General features: G+C 39.3%; 2 protein-coding genes across 4 annotated transcripts; both read left to right on the forward strand.

The window, feature by feature from the left end:
* Positions 1-889: 889 nt before the first annotated feature.
* LOC125019697 (hereditary hemochromatosis protein homolog) lies at positions 890-17,635 on the forward strand. Of its 3 annotated transcripts, none has more exons than XM_047604658.1 (7): positions 944-1,455; positions 2,523-2,792; positions 3,268-3,546; positions 3,685-3,987; positions 4,152-4,256; positions 4,554-4,571; positions 4,668-5,105. In XM_047604658.1, exons 1-7 carry the CDS (start codon positions 1,407-1,409, stop codon positions 4,739-4,741), a joined length of 1,098 nt encoding a protein of 365 aa, XP_047460614.1. In that variant the 5' UTR covers positions 944-1,406; the 3' UTR covers positions 4,742-5,105. The 3 variants fall into 3 exon arrangements, with proteins under 3 accessions (XP_047460616.1, XP_047460614.1, XP_047460615.1); XM_047604659.1 differs by having other exon boundaries at positions 951-1,455; positions 4,677-5,105; XM_047604660.1 differs by lacking the exons at positions 3,268-3,546; positions 3,685-3,987; positions 4,152-4,256; positions 4,554-4,571; positions 4,668-5,105 and adding exons at positions 15,010-15,288; positions 15,389-15,691; positions 16,010-17,635 and having other exon boundaries at positions 890-1,455.
* Positions 6,297-11,476, forward strand: LOC125019713 (major histocompatibility complex class I-related gene protein-like). Its single transcript, XM_047604677.1, has 5 exons — positions 6,297-6,422; positions 7,479-7,745; positions 8,241-8,519; positions 8,655-8,957; positions 9,276-11,476. The coding sequence occupies exons 1-5, from the start codon at positions 6,374-6,376 to the stop codon at positions 9,449-9,451; spliced, it is 1,074 nt and encodes a 357-aa protein (XP_047460633.1). The 5' UTR covers positions 6,297-6,373; the 3' UTR covers positions 9,452-11,476.
* Positions 17,636-18,431: the final 796 nt, after the last annotated feature.

Below are 18,431 nucleotides of genomic sequence, written 5' to 3' on the forward strand. Positions count from 1 at the left end.
TTTTCTTTTAAAAATCTATTAAGAGTCTCAGTGAAATGTTTCAGCTTTTTCATTTGTCTAGTTATTTATTGGTTGCACGTGTCTTTAGAATCGCTGATATGTCTGCAGGCATCGAGGGTCCCGGGGATGCTGTCTTCAGCTCCAGAGCTGTTGCAAAGCATAAATTATTCCCAATAGTCTTTTTCTTTTCATTTATGTCTCGTCTGTCTCTCAGCTGTGGTGTTTCTGCCAGTGCAACTTTGCATTAGAACTTTTATCCAATCATATTTCAGTCACGTGTTACTGAAGCGCAAACCTGTAGGCGGTGACGTTTGTATCCCTTTAACCAATCGACGTCCTCTGAACAGTCAGAACCGAAACAAACCAACGCGCCTTCCGATTCAGCGCGACATTTGAATTATCTGACACAGGCGCGTGTTTACAGTTCACAGATAAAAGTAAAATGAAAACGTTACTTTTGCTGCTTCTTTCTACTCACGTTTCAGCTCCAGGTAATCTCTGACTCTCTGAGAGACTGGATCCAGAAACCTGATGGAGTTGATTCATAACTCGTTAGTCTGTCAAACCAAACTCAGCATCATTTTCTGCTCTTTAATGTTTTGACGTCATGTCGGAAACATTGAAATATATGCATGTTTTAATGCATTTTTTTTAGTTACTAAATGGTTTCAGTTTCCAGTAGCTTCATATCCAGAAACGTGACATTTATCATTTATTTCCCCACTTATATACATATATGAAGTAATGGGGTTAGAGAATCATGCTGTTTGTCTGCTGTTATACTCTGGCACACTTTGATACATATATATATATATATATATATATTTACAACATTGGTATATATTTTTAATACGTAATATGAAACATATTTGATTGTACTAGATCTTTATTTTTTCAGAAAATAAAAAAATACCAGACTCGTTTTGTTTTATTCTGCTCAGTCTCTGTCAAAACAAGAAACCAATTGTGAAAGAACACAACTGTAGAACAGAGATATAAGATATTGATGGTTATATTTAAATCAGTGGTGTCAGTCAGGGCCAGTAAAACCTCTCTCTCTCTCTCTCTGCATAAACTTCTTTAAAATCATTGACTTACATGTTAATATTTTCCCATTAATCTTATTAAATTATTCCCAATAGTCTTTTTCTTTTCATTTATGTCTCGTCTGTCTCTCAGTTGTGGTGTTTCTGCCAGTGCAACTTTGCATTAGAACTTTTATCCAATCATATTTCAGTCACGTGTTACTGAAGAGCAAACCTGTAGGCGGTGACGTTTGTATCCTTTAACCAATCGACGTCCTCTGAACAGTCAGAACCAAAACAAACCAACGCGCCTTCCGATTCAGCGCGACATTTGAATTATCTGACACAGGAGCGTGTTTACAGTTCACAGATAAAAGTAAAATGAAAACGTTACTTTTGTTGCTTCTTTCTACTCACGTTTCAGCTCTAGGTAAGACTGTATCATTTTCTATCATCTATGTCAGGAGTCGTCAACCTGTGGCAGCGTATCATTAACGCTGGTACCTTTAGTCTTACAACGATCGTGGTTTTACGTGTGGTCTGATTTGTTGGGTTTGAGAAACAGCTCCGGGACACATTCCCATAGATCTGCTGAGGGAGGGATGTAAAGTCCAACACCCAGGAGTGTGTCCCTGTCATAGAGTCTTAAAGCCGGGTACAGACGCACTGTGGTCCGGGAAGTCCACATGCAGCCAGATCTGTCAGACACTAAACACTGATCACGATCTTTCTCTTTGGCGCCAGTACGACATCCCGAAGATTAATGGAAACTCTGGCCTCACTCAGGGCAGCAGGAGACACGGACACCGACAGGTCTTGAATACAGCAACGGAAGACACAGACAAACACAAAAAGTCCAGAAAAACAATCTGAATAAAAACACCGAAACCCCGGAGATTGGGGTTCTCTTTCATGTGAATTTATAAAAAAAAATAAATAAAAAAAAAATAAAACAGACCCCGTGCTATTTTATTTTGAAGAGCAGTTGTTCCTCAACAAAGTTAATAACATTCCGGGTCTGATATTGAGCCGCTAAAACAACTAAATGCTCTTTCGTCGGTGAATATACTGAACACAACGAACACTTCCAGCAACAACACATTCACTTCCTGAACACAGTGCATTCTGGGTAGAACTCTTAAAGACGTACAGTCCATTTCCGCTACAATATATAGCTACAGTTTAGATTTACAGTTTTAGTCATTTGTACTGTGGTCTCGGTTTTGTCCTCTCTTCTCAGTGAGTTTGAATCAATAACAGAAAAATATCTTTCAGAATATGATTAGATGTGCTCTATATGGATGGAATGAAACTGAACATTGTATTTTGTGTCAGAGTTTAACTTTTATATTATTGTTGATAATGGGATACTCACTGAAAAGAAAGGTTCAAACTGGTGCTCCAGTCACAAAGGTTGTCGACCCCTGCTCCATGTTGATCAGAGTCACAGCTGAGTTATTAATTGTGTGTCTTTATTTACTGTTGTTTGTCCCACAGTGAAACACTCGCTGAAATATTACAGCTTTGGATCATCTGGGCTTCCAAACCTCTCAGAGTTTGTGTTTTCTACATGGGTGGATGACATCCAGGCTGTTTATTGTGACAGAAACTTAAAGATATTAAAACCACAACAGGACTGGATGAGAAAAGTCTTTGGAAATGAGACTCGACAGATGGATTGGTACACTAATCAGTGTACTGAGAAAAAGCCCAACCTCTTCAAAGCCACGATGTATACTTTGAAGCAGCTCTTCAACCAAAGTGAAGGTACCCACCACATACTGATCATAGAATATACTAATATATAAAATATAACTGTGTGATTCAAAATCCAGTCTGTTTCTTGTGTTTATAAGATGATCAGAATAAATATGTCTCTTAATACTGAATATGTGGTTCTTGCTGTTTAAGTCAGGTAGCAATCTCACCAGTAACCACTAGATGGCAACATCACACTAAGAATCCTCCTTAGAGATTTGAAAAGCTACTTGGGTTTAGCTCTACAGTCAATGCCATGCATCAGTTCAACAGCTTTGGGTGGAGATGTGCTTTAGTACTGCCTTTCTACTACTTTAGTGTAGATGAAAACACATTATTCAGCTAATTCAGTCAATAATTATACAATATGTGCAACCACTCATTATTTAAATCAAGTCTGTATGTAGGTGTGTTAATTATATGCTTATTTATATGCTTAATTAAATGCAATGTTTTTTTTTTTAAATGTTTCTCTGTTTCTCAGGTGTTCACGTTTTACAGCTGATTGAAGGCTGTGAATGGGATGAAACATCTGGAAACGTTACTGCTTCTATGAAGTTTGGTTACGATGGAGAAGACTTCATTGAACTGGATTATAAGATGTTGACCTGGACCGCTCTGAAACCAGAGGCTGACTTCATCAAACAGAGATGGAATAATGACAGAATTAGAATAAAACAAAATGAGAAGTTCCTTACTCAGGTTTGTCCTGAGTGGCTGAAGATGTATTTTAGTTTTGGGAGGAGCTCTCTGATGAGAACAGGTAGAGTCACATGATGTAGTTTGATGGACACCATAGTGTTTATGTTCATTGTATCAGTTTGACATGGATTTTATCTGGGACAATTTTATATGGACGATAAAGACCGACTTAAAGTCAATTCTCTATTTCTCCCTGCAGACGTCCCCTCAGTGTCTCTCCTCCAGAAGACTCCCTCCTCTCCAGTCAGCTGCCACGCTACAGGTTTCTACCCTGACAGAGCCATGATGTTCTGGAGGAAAGATGGAGAGAAGACTCATGAAGGAGTGGAACGTGGAGAGATCCTCCCCAACCATGATGGATCCTTCCAGATGAATGTTGATCTGAACATTTCATCAGTCTCACCTGAAGACTGGAGGAGGTACGACTGTGTGTTTCATCTCTCTGGTGTGGAGGACGACATCATCACCAAACTGGATGAAACACAGATCAGAACCAACTGGGGTAAGAGGACATGAATGTGGTTAGTTGGATATTTAAGGCCTTGTCCTGCAGGTTAGTTGATAATTTATCTAAACAGACTCTAATGAGGCTGCAAAGTAAATGAGGTGTTTTAACCTGCTTTATCTGGACTTTTATTAATCTTCAGTTTGTTCTTTGTTCACCAGAGAAGTCCAGTAACCAGACCACCATCATCATCATCATCTCTGCAGTGGTTGTTGTTGTCGTCTTTGCAGCAGCTGCTGGATTCATGGTTCATAGAAAGAAACAAGGTGAGCTACTTTGATTCAGTCTTTGAGTTGAATCCTACAGTTTGAAGCATCCAGCAGTAAAAGCTGAGTAAGTCTCAGAGTCAGGAGAAGTCAGGAGAACATGACTATACTATGATGATGAGGGAGAGAAGTGATGAAGAAAGAAACAAAGTGAGAACTAAACAGAAGAGCAGAGTGGATTTATTCTTCAGGTTGAGTGAGTAGAAGAGGATCATATTCACTGGAGATAAGATGATGAAAGATATTCTGACATTAACAACTGGAACTGAAATGACCTGTCTTTACTTTTCATTTCAGACCAAAAGGCTCCACCTGGTAAGTAAAACTTATTTTATTCTGTTTCATCTGATCTAACAAACTGTTGATGATTTCTCCAGACTATGAGTTGACCTTTAACTCTGTTTGTTTCTGACCTTACAGATAGTGAAGAATCTCTGAACTCTCTGAGAGACTGGATCCAGAAACCTGATGGAGTTGATTCATAACTCGTTAGTCTGTCAAACCAAACTCAGCATCATTTTCTGCTCTATAATGTTTTGACGTCATGTCGGAAACATTGAAATATATGCATGTTTTAATGCATTTTTCTAGTTACTAAATGGTTTCAGTTTGCAGTTGCTTTATATCCAGAAACGTGACATTTAACATTTATTTTCCCATAACTTATATATATATATGAAGTAATGGGGTTAGAGAATCATGCTGTTTGTCTGCTGTTATACTCTCGTGCATGTTGATAGTTTTGTTTTTTTTTACAACAACATTTGTATATTTTTAATACTTAATATGAAACATATTTGATTGTACTAGATCTTTATTTTTTCAGAAAATAAAAAAATACCAGACTCATTTCGTTTCATTCTGCTCAGTCAAAACAAGAAATCAGTTGTGAATGAACACAACTATAGAACAGAGATATAAGATATTGATGGATATATTTAAATCAGTGGTGTCAGTCAGGGCCAGTAAAACCTTCTCTCTCTCTCTCTCTGCTGAGAGGGTGAGGGAGGGGGAAGTCCTACTTTGCTGACTGCTGAATGTAAAAGATCATAGGTATCGGATGTTTTCAGTATTGTGGTTTCACTGCTTGTGTTTTTTTTTTTTAGCTGCAGTAAATGTGCCCCCTCCTCGCCCCACATTCTCCTGGAGCTCAGTTACTGGCCCTCTCTCCTACCTGCAACACCTCTTGGTCTTTGTTTAGCATCCTGATTCCTTTATTCCACCTACAACACCACACACACTCCAATACACACACACTCACATTTCTTTAATTGGCTTTTGTGTGCATCTACCTACTTTGTCATGGTCATTTTGTGACAAGCAGCCATTCATCACAACTACAGATGTGTTTGTAGTGAAGAGGAGATGTTATCTGGATCTGGTACTTTATACACAAAGGTTTTTTTTCGTGTCATGCGAATGGTTGTGTGACATGTAGAAACTGAATATGTTCTACAAAAACTATTTATAATAAAATATAATAAAATTATTAAAAAAAATAGAAAACATTTCGAGGCTTCTCACAAACTTTTTATTTTACAGCCGGCTGAGAAATGCCTCAGAGGAGAGGGCTACTTCTAGTTGCCTCCTCGGGCAAGTGCCCCACCAAGGCTTCCTCCATCATTTCTAATTCACTGTCAACAAAGAACTCACGTTAAAGGTTTTCAAATACATGTTACATTACATGTTACATTACATGTCACTTACGTCACTTATCTGAAACTTTACTAACGTTACCTCATTTTGCTGAGTTTAAACAGCAACGAGTCGGCTCCGTTCTGTTTCTCCACTTATATTTAATGCTATGGATAAATATAGCCCATATCTAACTTGCTTAGTCCATCGCTGAATAAAACTATTATATACATTTATTTATTCATAAAATAAACTACGCTGACACAGTCTGCATTTCAGTCATTCTTTTACTTGAGAGCTCTGCTTTTACCTCCCACGGTTCAATGGGGTGTTCCCTTGTGTAGAGGGCATGTCGTGTAATGACTGTCTCATGGTCTGGAATGTTTGTCTCATTCGTTCAGTCTCTACGGGTATTTCAGTTAGTATCTCATGGCTTAGCTTTCTGCAACGTTCATTCCACAAGACAGTTAAATTCAAGTGAAATGAAAACGTTACTTTTGCTGCTTCTTTCTACTCACGTTTCAGCTCTAGGTAAGACTGTATCATTTTCTATCATCTATGTCAGGAGTCGTCAACCTGTGGCAGCGTATCATTAACGCTGGTACCTTTAGTCTTACAACGATCGTGGTTCTACGTGTGGTCTGATTTGTTGGGTTTGAGAAACAGCTCCGGGACACATTCCCATAGATCTGCTGAGGGAGGGATGTAAAGTCCAACACCCAGGAGTGTGTCCCTGTCATAGAGTCTTAAAGCCGGGTACAGACGCACTGTGGTCCGGGAAGTCCACATGCAGCCAGATCTGTCAGACACTAAACACTGATCACGATCTTTCTCTTTGGCGCCAGTACGACATCCCGAAGATTAATGGAAACTCTGGCCTCACTCAGGGCAGCAGGAGACACGGACACCGATAGACTAGTTGGTCTCTTGAAAACAGCAACGGAAGACACAGACAAACACAAAACGTCCAGACTAAAATCTAAATATAGGCACCGAAACTCCGGAGATTGGGATTCTCTTTTATGTGCATTTATTAAAACAACAACTCCCAGTTCTCTTTTATTCTCAAGTCTATTTTTTATTATTTCATTTTAAAGTCCAGGACACTTGTTCCTCAGCACAGCTCATGACGTTAAGGGTCTGATATTGAAATAAATGCGCTTTCGTCGGCGACCATGGTGAACACACAGAACACTTCGAGCAACACTTTCACTTCCTGAACACTGCAGTTTGTGTATAACTTCCATTTCCGCTACAATATATAGCTACAGTTTAGATTTACAGTTTAAGTCATTTGTACTGTGGTCTCGGGTTTGTCCTCTTTTCTCCGCGAGTTTGAATCAATAACAGAAAAATATCTTTCAGAATATGATTAGATGTGCTCTATGTGGATGGAATGAAACTGAACATTGTATTTTGTGTCAGAGTTTAACTTTTATATTATTGTTGATAATGGGATACTCACTGAAAAGAAAGGTTCAAACTGGTGCTCCAGTCACAAAGGTTGTCGACCCCTGCTCCATGTTGATCAGAGTCACAGCTGAGTTATTAATTGTGTGTCTTTATTTACTGTTGTTTGTCCCACAGTGAAACACTCGCTGAAATATTACAGCTTTGGATCATCTGGGCTTCCAAACCTCTCAGAGTTTGTGTTTTCTACATGGGTGGATGACATCCAGGCTGTTTATTGTGACAGAGACTTAAAGATAGTAAAACCACAACAGGACTGGATGAGAAAAGTCTTTGAAAATGACACTCGACAGATGGATTGGTACAATGAGCAGTGTACTGAGCGAAAGCCCTTCTTCAAAGCCACGATGTATACTTTGAAGCAGCTCTTCAACCAAAGTGAAGGTACCCACCACATACTGATCATAGAAAATATAAACTGAACTGTCTTATGTAGAATCCAGTCTGTTTCTTGTGTTTATAAGATGATGAAGAACAGAAATGACATTAACATACTGATGTAAATCCTTCCACGTCTCTTAATACTGAATATGTGGTTCTTGCTGTTTAAGTCAGGTAGCAATCTCACCAGTAACCACTAGATGGCAACATCACACAAAGAATCCTCCTTAGAGATTTGAAAAGCTCCTTGGGTTTAATTCTACAGTCAATGCCATGCATCAGTTCAACAGCTTTGGGTGGAGATGTGCTTTAGTACTGCCTTTCTACTACTTTAGTGTAGATGAAAAACACATTATTCAGCTAATTCAGTCAATAATTATACAATATGTGCAACCACTCATTATTTAAATCATGTCTGTATGTAGGTGTGTTAATTATATGCTGTGGAATCATAAAGACATGAAATGAACAATGTTTTAATGTTTCTCTGTTTCTCAGGTGTTCACATTTTACAGCTGATTGAAGGCTGTGAATGGGATGAAACATCTGGAAACGTTACTGCTTCTATGAGGTTTGGTTACGATGGAGAAGACTTCATTGAACTGGATTATAAGATGTTGACCTGGACCGCTCTGAAACCAGAGGCTGACTTCACCAAACAGAGATGGAATGATGAAAGAGTTAGAATAAAACAAAATGAGAAGTTCCTTACTCATGTTTGTCCTGAGTGGCTGAAGATGTATTTTAGTTTTGGGAGGAGCTCTCTGATGAGAACAGGTAGAGTCACATGATGTAGTTTGATGGACACCATAGTGTTTATGTTCATTGTATCAGTTTGACATGGATTTTATCTGGGACTATTTTATGTGGAGGATAAAGACTTAAAGTCAAGCCTCTATTTTCTCCCTGCAGACGTCCCCTCAGTGTCTCTCCTCCAGAAGACTCCCTCCTCTCCAGTCAGCTGCCACGCTACAGGTTTCTACCCTGACAGAGCCGTGATGTTCTGGAGGAAAGATGGAGAGGAGATTCATGAAGGAGTGGAACATGGAGAGATCCTCCCCAACCATGATGGATCCTTCCAGATGAATGTTGACCTGGACATTTCATCAGTCTCACCTGAAGACTGGAGGAGGTACGACTGTGTGTTTCATCTCTCTGGTGTGGAGGACGACATCATCACCAAACTGGATGAAACACAGATCAGAACCAACTGGGGTAAGAGGACATGAATGTGGTTAGTTGGATATTTTAGCTTTTGCCTTACAGTTCAGTTAGAACTCATTATAAAACACAATTTAAAACATTAACTCAAATCATTCTGTGTTCATCACCTCAAGGCCACAGACCAGATCATGTGAATAGAACCATAACTGAAGATGAGTTAGATTAGATTTTAAAATGTGTTTAGTCTGAGTCCAGCTTGAGACTGTCCTTGTTCAACCAAAACATGAATGAATAAACTGACAGAAGAATGTACCTTTAGTCCAACCTGCTTTCTCTGTTAATCATCTTTTCCTGTTGTTCTTTGTTCAGTTGAGACGCCCAGTGACAAGACATCCATCACCATCATCATCACCTTCATCATCATCATCATCATCGCTGTAGTGGTTTTTCTCTTCGTAGCTAAGAAATACAACTGGTGTAAAAAGTTATGTAAAAATCATCCATTCAACCACATTGATTTTGTCCATGTTGATCTGAAGGGTTAGTGGTTCACTCCCTGGAAGCCAAAGTCCTTTAACAAGACACTGAACCCTAGTTGCTCTCAGTCTGACCCTCTAAGGACAAACTTCATTTTCTCCAGCTGGAGGAAAGACGTAGAATCAGTTACGCACATAGAATGTGTAGGTGGAGTAGGAGACTTCCATGATAGAAGTATCCTTCTAGCCAAAAGCAGTAGAAAAGCAATCATTTCACACAAAGAGGCTAACATGGCTAACAAGGGGCAACCTTCGATTCTAACATTTAATTCTTCTAAAATAGTTTGAAAAATAGCTGACCAACACTTTAGATTAAAACAGGACCAAGACATATGTGAAAGACTTCAGACCAACATTTCTCAGCTTGACACTGAGTTCTGACTCCCATTTGCTTTTAGCCTCTGATGAATGGTCACTCCCCATTGGCAGAATGCTGTTGTAAATGTTAGCAGTTAGTTTTGGAGTAGTATTTGGCAGGTCAAGCATTCTCTCCCAGGCCAACTCAGGGGTGCAGTGTGGAAAAGAAGTACGCTGAGACTGTAAAAAATGGCGAATGTGAAAATATCGAAAGAGATCAGAGCAAGGCAAATTGTATTTGGACCTCAGTTGGGAGAAACTACAGAGAACTCCTTCCTCAAATAGGTCCCTGAAGGTAGGAATCGCTAGCTTGTACCAATTACTGTCTAACAGAGAGAGACTGAACATATGGTTATTACTCACAGGTCCCAATAAAGAGACGGATTGAAAGGCAAAGTGGCGCCAAAATTGATGCCAGATCTGAAGAGGAGAGTGAACCAGACTGTTAGAAGAGTATTTAGAGGGGGACAATGGCAAAGAGGAGTGAACTGAGGCTGAGAGTAGAGGAGGAGTGACAGGAGCGAGACTCCACTATATAAAAGCAAGACTATTCACCCTATGGGATGAAAGCATGTGTCACAAGCTACAACAAATAGCTTCTGAGATAAGGCTCCAGGCAATAGCCAATTGAAGAAGCATTAAAACAGGACTTTTGGTCATTTTAATGACTGGTTTTAATGACGTGCAATACTGTGCCTTTAAGGAATGTACATATATCACAAAGTTTTTGGTGTCATCTATACTCAGGGAGAACACGTGTAAATACCTTCTTGCATCACTACAGTCTGTGATTTTTGTGCAATCTTAGAGATTTTTATTTTTATAAGTTTATGTTGAAAAAAGATTAAGCTCCAAGTTAAAAGAATAAGATTCTCTTTTATTATTCTTTCTTATAATTATTCTTTTGTGATTTTTTTTCTCTTTCTTTGTTCATAGTTTTTTACATTTTCAGTTCAGCTTCACTGAGGTGATCGGTTTAGTGTTATTGTCGCCCTCTGGTGGACAGATGCTGGATCTGATTGTGGCTTTGACAGCCATTATTTTTAATGCTCTTTAAATGTTGTGCATCCTAAAACAATAAACACGAAACAAACGGTTACATTGGAAGAATATTTTATGGCCTTTTTATTTATGAATATGTTTTTGCTTCTTTGTTTTCATGCAAATTAACGTTAGACTCAAAGAGAAACATTTTCATTGTGCAGAACTAAAAACATGATGAGATTACCATCCAGTGACGACTTGTGAAACAGAATATCCAGGGTGCATATATCCTGCTCCGCTGTAGTCACAACACACAGTTTATTTGTTTGGAGCTGAGACCTCTGACCTACGATGAAACCTCCTTCAATGGATGAAGGTGGTCTGGTCTGATGGATCATATTCCTTTCTATATGATGTGGATGGCTGGGGGCATGTGCATCATTTACCTGGAGAACTCGTGGTACCAGGAATAGGAAGAAGTTAATCTGGTGGAGGCAGTGTGGAGCCATGACCTCACCTCACAACCTGCTGGACTTAAAGGATCTGCTGCTAATGTCTTGGTGTCAGATAAATACAGCATGGTAACTACTGGATGGGTCAAAATGGAGCTAGTTTCCCAATTAAAATATGTGGCTGCATCTTACTGAAAGCAGAGGAAAAGTCAGCAAATAAAAGTCTTTTATTTCTATTTGATATGTAAACTGTGATGGATGGAGTTTGCCATAAATCAAGGACAGCACTTCCTCCCGTATGATTTTTCTCAAAGTTTTAACTCTATTACTGAGTTAAATAACAAACTCGTACAGTATGAAATGTAAACACCATAGAGGCTGAAGTTGGCGTCCAGAGTTCACTCATTAGAGACACTCACTGAGTAACTGGTGAACAACGTGCAGGTGTTCAGGTAACACTTGGTGGTGTCCTTAAATTACACTATAATAAGAGGTCAGATATGTTCTCTGTTAGTATAACCATCTCATCATGTTCAATAATTACTAACATATTTCAGTATAAAAAACATAACAGGGGCTTCACATTTACCAACAAGGCCTTGTACAGCGCTCACATCATCGTGGTCTCTGGAATATTAACCAGTGATGTAGCATAGATTTGCTATTTTATTATTATTATTAAAATACTAATTATCATTTTATTCTTACTGACAGCGATGCCTGATAGTTGCGTCTTAATTCAGTATTAAATAACTGATTCTTAGCTGTATTTGTGTGTCTCATTGTTTTTATATTCTTTGTCTTATGACACTTTTTTTATTTAGAATTTTGCCTCAGTGCTGCACTTCCTGTTTGTTCCATTTGATCACCAAAAACAAACCTTCACTAAAACCATCAACGTCGGGTTTAATGTTGCAGAACTGGGTCGTAACATATCAATGGTAAATGGTCTTGCTCTTATATAGCGCTTTTCTACCTACTCAAAGGTACTCAAAGCGCTTTTACAGTCAGAGACACATCCACCCATTCGCTCACACAAGCACACGCACATTCACACACCAGCGCCAGTTGCACTGGGAGCAACTGGGGGTTTAGTATCTTGCGCAAGGACACTTCGGCATATGGCACACTTGGGGGATCGAACCGCTAACCCTTCGGTTCATGGACAACCCGCGCTACCTACTGATATTTATTTTTTATGTTTTTACAACATTTGTGTATTTTTAATACTGAATGTGAAACAGATTTGCTTGTGAAAGAACACAACTGTAGAACAGAGATGGAAGATTTTGATGGTTATATTTAAATCAGTGGTGTCAGTCAGGGCCAGTAAAATCTCTCTCTCTCTCTCTCTGCATGAACTTCTTTAAAATCACTGACTTACATGTTAATATTTTCCCATTAATCTTATTAAATTATTCCCAATAGTCTTTTTCTTTCATTTATGTCTCGTCTGTCTCTCAGTTGTGGTGTTTCTGTCAGTGCAACTTTGCATTAGAACTTTTATCCAATCATATTTCAGTCACGTGTTACTGAAGAGGAAACCTGTCGGCGGTGACGTTTGTATCGCTTTAACCAATCGACGTCCGCAGAGAACCAAAACAAACCAATGTGCTTTCTCCCACCTTTTTGTTTTCCTTCGGCGAGACATTTAAATTTGTTTGTATCATCTGACACAGCAGCGTATTTACAGTTCACAGATAAAAGTAAAATGAAAATGTTACTTTTGCTGCTTCTTTCTACTCACGTTTCAGCTCTAGGTAAGACTGTATCATTTTCTATCATCTATGTCAGGAGTCGTCAACCTGTGGCAGCGTATCATTAACGCTGGTACCTTTAGTCTTACAACGATCGTGGTTTTACGTGTGGTCTGATTTGTTGGGTTTGAGAAACAGCTCCGGGACACATTCCCATAGATCTGCTGAGGGAGGGATGTAAAGTCCAACACCCAGGAGTGTGTCCCTGTCATAGAGTCTTAAAGCCGGGTACAGACGCACTGTGGTCCGGGAAGTCCACATGCAGCCAGATCTGTCAGACACTAAACACTGATCACGATCTTTCTCTTTGGCTCCAGTACGACATCCCGAAGATTAATGGAAACTCTGGCCTCACTCAGGGCAGCAGGAGACACGGACACCGACAGGTCTTAAATACAGCAACGGAAGACACAGACAAACACAAAAAATCCAGAAAAAATCTGAATAAAAACACCGAAACCACGGAGATTAGAGTTCTCTTTCATGTGCATTTATTAAAACAACAACTCCCAGTTATCTTTCATCTTAAAGTTTTTTTTATTTTAAAGTCCAGGACAGTTGTTTCTCAGCACAGCTCATGACGTCCCGGGTCTGATATTGAACAAACAACTAAATGCGCTTTCGTCGGCGAACATGCTGAACAATTATCACACAGAACACTTCCTGAACACAGTGCATTCTGGGTAGAACTCTTAAAGAGGTAAAGTCCATTTCCGCTACAATATATAGCTACAGTTTAGATTTACAGTTACAGATTTTCAGAACACTTTCAGCCATAGACATTGATGTCTATGTTTCCCGCGACAACACACACTTCCCTCTATGTTTCCCGCGACAACACATACACTTCCGGAACACAGTGCATTCTGGGTAGAACTCTTAAAGAGGTAAAGTCCATTTCCGCTACAATATATAGCTACAGTTTAGATTTACAGTTTTAGTCATTTGTACTGTGGTCTCGGGTTTGTCCTCTCTTCTCAGTGAGTTTGAATCAATAACAGAAAAATATCTTTCAGAATATGATTAGATGTGCTCTATATGGATGGAATGAAACTGAACATTGTATTTTGTGTCAGAGTTCAACTTTTATATTATTGTGATAATGGGATACTCACTGAAAAGAAAGGTTCAAACTGGTGCTCCAGTCACAAAGGTTGTCGACCCCTGCTCCATGTTGATCAGAGTCACAGCTGAGTTATTAATTGTGTGTCTTTATTTACTGTTGTTGTGTACACGTTGTTTGTCCCACAGTGAAACACTCGCTGAAATATCACAGCTTTGGATCATCTGGGCTTCCAAACCTCTCAGAGTTTGTGTTTTCTACATGGGTGGATGACATCCAGGCTGTTTATTGTGACAGAGACTTAAAGATAGTAAAACCACAACAGGACTGGATGAGAAAAGTCTTTGAAAATGAGACTAGACAGATGGATTGGTACAATAAGCAGTGTACTGAGAAAAAGCCCAACATCTTCAAAGCCATGATGTATACTTTGAAGCAGCTCTACAACCAAAGTGAAGGTACCCACCACATACTGATCATAGAAAATATAAACTGAACTGTCTTATGTAGAATCCAGTCTGCTTCTTCTGTTTATAAGATGATGAAGAATAAAAATGACATTAACATACTGATGTAAATCCTTCCACTTCCTCTTAATACTGAATATGTGGTTCTTGCTGTTTAAGTCAGGTAGCAATCTCACCAGTAACCACTAGATGGCAACATCACACTAAGAATCCTCCTCGGGTTTACCTCTACAGTCAATGAATAATCACCAGATGGATTACCATGCATCAGTTCAACAGCTTTGGGTGGAGATGTGCTTTAGTACTGCCTTTCTACTACTTTAGTGTAGATGAAAAACACATTATTCAGCTAATTCAGTCAATAATTATACAATATGTGCTACCACTCATTATATAAACCATGTCTGTATGCAGGTGTGTTAATTATATGCTGTGGATTCATAAAGACATGAGACGAACAATGTTTAAATGTTTCTCTGCTTCTCAGGTGTTCACATTTTACAGCTGATTGAAGGCTGTGAATGGGATGAAACATCTGGAAACGTTACTGCTTCTATGAAGTTTGGTTACGATGGAGAAGACTTCATTGAACTGGATTATAAGATGTTGACCTGGACCGCTCTGAAACCAGAGGCTGACTTCATCAAACAGAGATGGAATGATGACAGAATTAGAATAAAACTAAATGAGAAGTTCCTTACTCAGGTTTGTCCTGAGTGGCTGAAGATGTATTTTAGTTTTGGGAGGAGCTCTCTGATGAGAACAGGTAGAGTCACATGATGTAGTTTGACATGGATTTTATCTGGGACTATTTTATGTGTAGGATAAAGACCAACTCAAAGCCAATTCTATATTTCTCCCTCCAGACGTCCCCTCAGTGTCTCTCCTCCAGAAGACTCCCTCCTCTCCAGTCAGCTGCCACGCTACAGGTTTCTACCCTGACAGAGCCATGATGTTCTGGAGGAAAGATGGAGAGGAGATTCATGAAGGAGTGGAACATGGAGAGATCCTCCCCAACCATGATGGATCCTTCCAGATGAATGTTGACCTGGACATTTCATCAGTCTCACCTGAAGACTGGAGGAGGTACGACTGTGTGTTTCATCTTTCTGGTGTGGAGGACGACATCATCACCAAACTGGATGAAACACAGATCAGAACCAACTGGGGTAAGAGGACATGAATGTGGTTAGTTGGATATTTTAGCTTTTGTCTTACAGTTCAGTTAGAACTCATTATAATACACAATTTAAAACATTAACTCAAATCATTCTGTGTTCATCACCTCAAGGCCACAGACCAGATCATGTGAATAGAACCATAACTGAAGATGAGTTAGATTAGATTTTAAAATGTGTTTAGTCTGAGTCCAGCTTGAGACTGTCCTTGTTCAACAAAAACATGAATGAATAAACTGACAGAAGAATGTACCTTTAGTCCAACCTGCTTTCTCTGTTAATCATCTTTTCCTGTTGTTCTTTGTTCAGTTGAGACGCCCAGTGACAAGACATCCATCACCATCATCACCATCATCATCTTCGCTATAGTGGTTTTTCTCCTCGTAGCTAAAAAATACAATTGTTGTAAGAAGTCATGCAAAAAATCACCCATTGGACCACATTGATTTTGTCCATGTTGATCTGAAGGGTTAGTGGTTCACTCCCCGGAAGCCAAAGACCTTTAACAAGACACTGAACCTCTAGTTCCTCTCAGTCTGACCCTCTAAGGACAAACTTCATTTTCTCCAGCTGGAGGAAAGACGTAGAATCAGTTACGCACATAGAATGTGTAGGTGGAGTAGGAGACTTCCATTATAGAAGTATCCTTCTAGCCAAAAGCAGTAGAAAAGCAATCATTTCACACAAAGAGGCTAACATGGCTAACAAGGGACAACCTTCGATTCTAACATTTAATCCTTCTAAAATAGTTTGAAAAATAGCTGACCAACACTTTAGATTAAAACAGGACCAAGACATATGTGAAAGACTTCAGACCAACATTTCTCAGCTTGACACTGAGTTCTGACTCCCATTTGCTTTTAGCCTCTGATGAATGGTCACTCCCCATTGGCAGAATGCTGTTGTAAATGTTAGCAAATAGTTTTGGAGTAATATTTGGCAGGTCAAGCATTCTCTCCCAGGCCAACTCAGGGGTGCAGTGTGGAAAAGAAGTACGCTGAGACTGTAAAAAATGGCGAATGTGAAAATATCGAAAGAGATCAGAGCAAGGCAAATTGTATTTGGACCTCAGTTGGGAGAAACTACAGAGAACTCCTTCCTCAAATAGGTCCCTGAAGGTAGGAATCGCTAGCTTGTACCAATTACTGTCTAACAGAGACAGACTGAACATATGGTTATTACTCACAGGTCCCAATAAAGAGACTGATTGAAAGGCAAAGTGGCGCCAAAATTGATGCCAGATCTGAAGAGGAGAGTGAACCAGACTGTTAGAAGAGTATTTAGAGGGGGACAATGGCAAAGAGGAGTGAACTGAGGCTGAGAGTAGAGGAGGAGTGACAGGAGCGAGACTCCACTATATAAAAGCAAGACTATTCACCCTATGGGATGAAAGCATGTGTCACAAGCTACAACAAATAGCTTCTGAGATATGGCTCCAGGCAATAGCCAATTGAAGAAGCATTAAAACAGGACTTTTGGTCATTTTAATGACTGGTTTTAATGACGTGCAATACTGTGCCTTTAAGGAATGTACATATATCACAAAGTTTTTGGTGTCATCTATACTCAGGGAGAACACGTGTAAATACCTTCTTGCATCACTACAGTCTGTGATTTTTGTGCAATCTTAGAGATTTTTATTTTTATAAGTTTATGGTGAAAAAAGATTAAGCTCCAAGTTAAAAGAATAAGATTCTCTTTTATTATTCTTTCTAATAATTATTCTCTTGTGATTTTTTTTCTCTTTCTTTGTTCATAGTTTTTTACATTTTCAGTTCAGCTTCACTGAGGTGATCGGTTTAGTGTTATTGTCGCCCTCTGGTGGACAGATGCTGGATCTGATTGTGGCTTTGACAGCCATTATTTTTAATGCTCTTTAAATGTTGTGCATCCTAAAACAATAAACACGAAACAAACGGTTACATTGGAAGAATATTTTATGGCCTTTTTATTTATGAATATGTTTTTGCTTCTTTGTTTTCACGCAAATTAACGTTAGACTCAAAGAGAAACATTTTCATTGTGCAGAACTAAAAACATGATGAGATTACCATCCAGTGATGACTTGTGAAACAGAATATCAGGGTGCATATATCCTGCTCCGCTGTAGTCACAACACACAGTTTATTTGTTTGGAGCTGAGACCTCTGACCTACGATGAAACCTCCTTCAATGGATGAAGGTGGTCTGGTCTGATGGGTCATATTCCTTTCTATATGATGTGGATGGCTGGGGGCATGTGCATCATTTACCTGGAGAACTCATGGTACCAGGAATAGGAAGAAGTTAATCTGGTGGAGGCAGTGTGGAGCCATGACCTCACCTCACAACCTGCTGGACTTAAAGGATCTGCTGCTAATGTCTTGGTGTCAGATAAATACATCATGGTAACTACTGGACGGGTCAAAATGGAGCTAGTTTCCCAATTAAAATACGTGGCTGCATCTTACTGAAAGCAGAGGAAAAGTCAGCAAATAAAAGTCTTTTATTTCTATTTGATATGTAAACTGTGATGGATGGAGTTTGCCATAAATCAAGGACAGCACTTCCTCCCGTATGATTTCTCTCAAAGTTTTAACACTATTACTGAGTTAAATAAGAAACTCGTACAGTGTGAAATGTAAACACCATAGAGGCTGAAGTTGGCGTCCAGAGTTCACTCATTAGAGACACTCACTGAGTAACTGGTGAACAACGTGCAGGTGTTCAGGTAACACTTGGTGGTGTCCTT

This window comes from Mugil cephalus, chromosome 14 (genome assembly GCF_022458985.1).
Source record: "Mugil cephalus isolate CIBA_MC_2020 chromosome 14, CIBA_Mcephalus_1.1, whole genome shotgun sequence".
NCBI classification, from domain to species: Eukaryota; Metazoa; Chordata; class Actinopteri; order Mugiliformes; family Mugilidae; genus Mugil; species Mugil cephalus.

Excerpts from the sequence above, each read along its gene's own strand:
- LOC125019697 (XM_047604658.1), top strand. The coding sequence starts at position 1,407 with ATGAAAACGTTACTTTTGTTGCTTCTTTCTACTCACGTTTCAGCTCTA. Across the intron at positions 1,456-2,522 it reads TACTCACGTTTCAGCTCTAG|TGAAACACTCGCTGAAATAT; the intron begins GTAAGACTGTAT and ends TTTGTCCCACAG. Across the intron at positions 3,988-4,151 it reads ACAGATCAGAACCAACTGGG|AGAAGTCCAGTAACCAGACC; the intron begins GTAAGAGGACAT and ends TTTGTTCACCAG.
- LOC125019713 (XM_047604677.1), top strand. The coding sequence starts at position 6,374 with ATGAAAACGTTACTTTTGCTGCTTCTTTCTACTCACGTTTCAGCTCTA. Across the intron at positions 6,423-7,478 it reads TACTCACGTTTCAGCTCTAG|TGAAACACTCGCTGAAATAT; the intron begins GTAAGACTGTAT and ends TTTGTCCCACAG. Across the intron at positions 8,520-8,654 it reads GAGCTCTCTGATGAGAACAG|ACGTCCCCTCAGTGTCTCTC; the intron begins GTAGAGTCACAT and ends TTCTCCCTGCAG.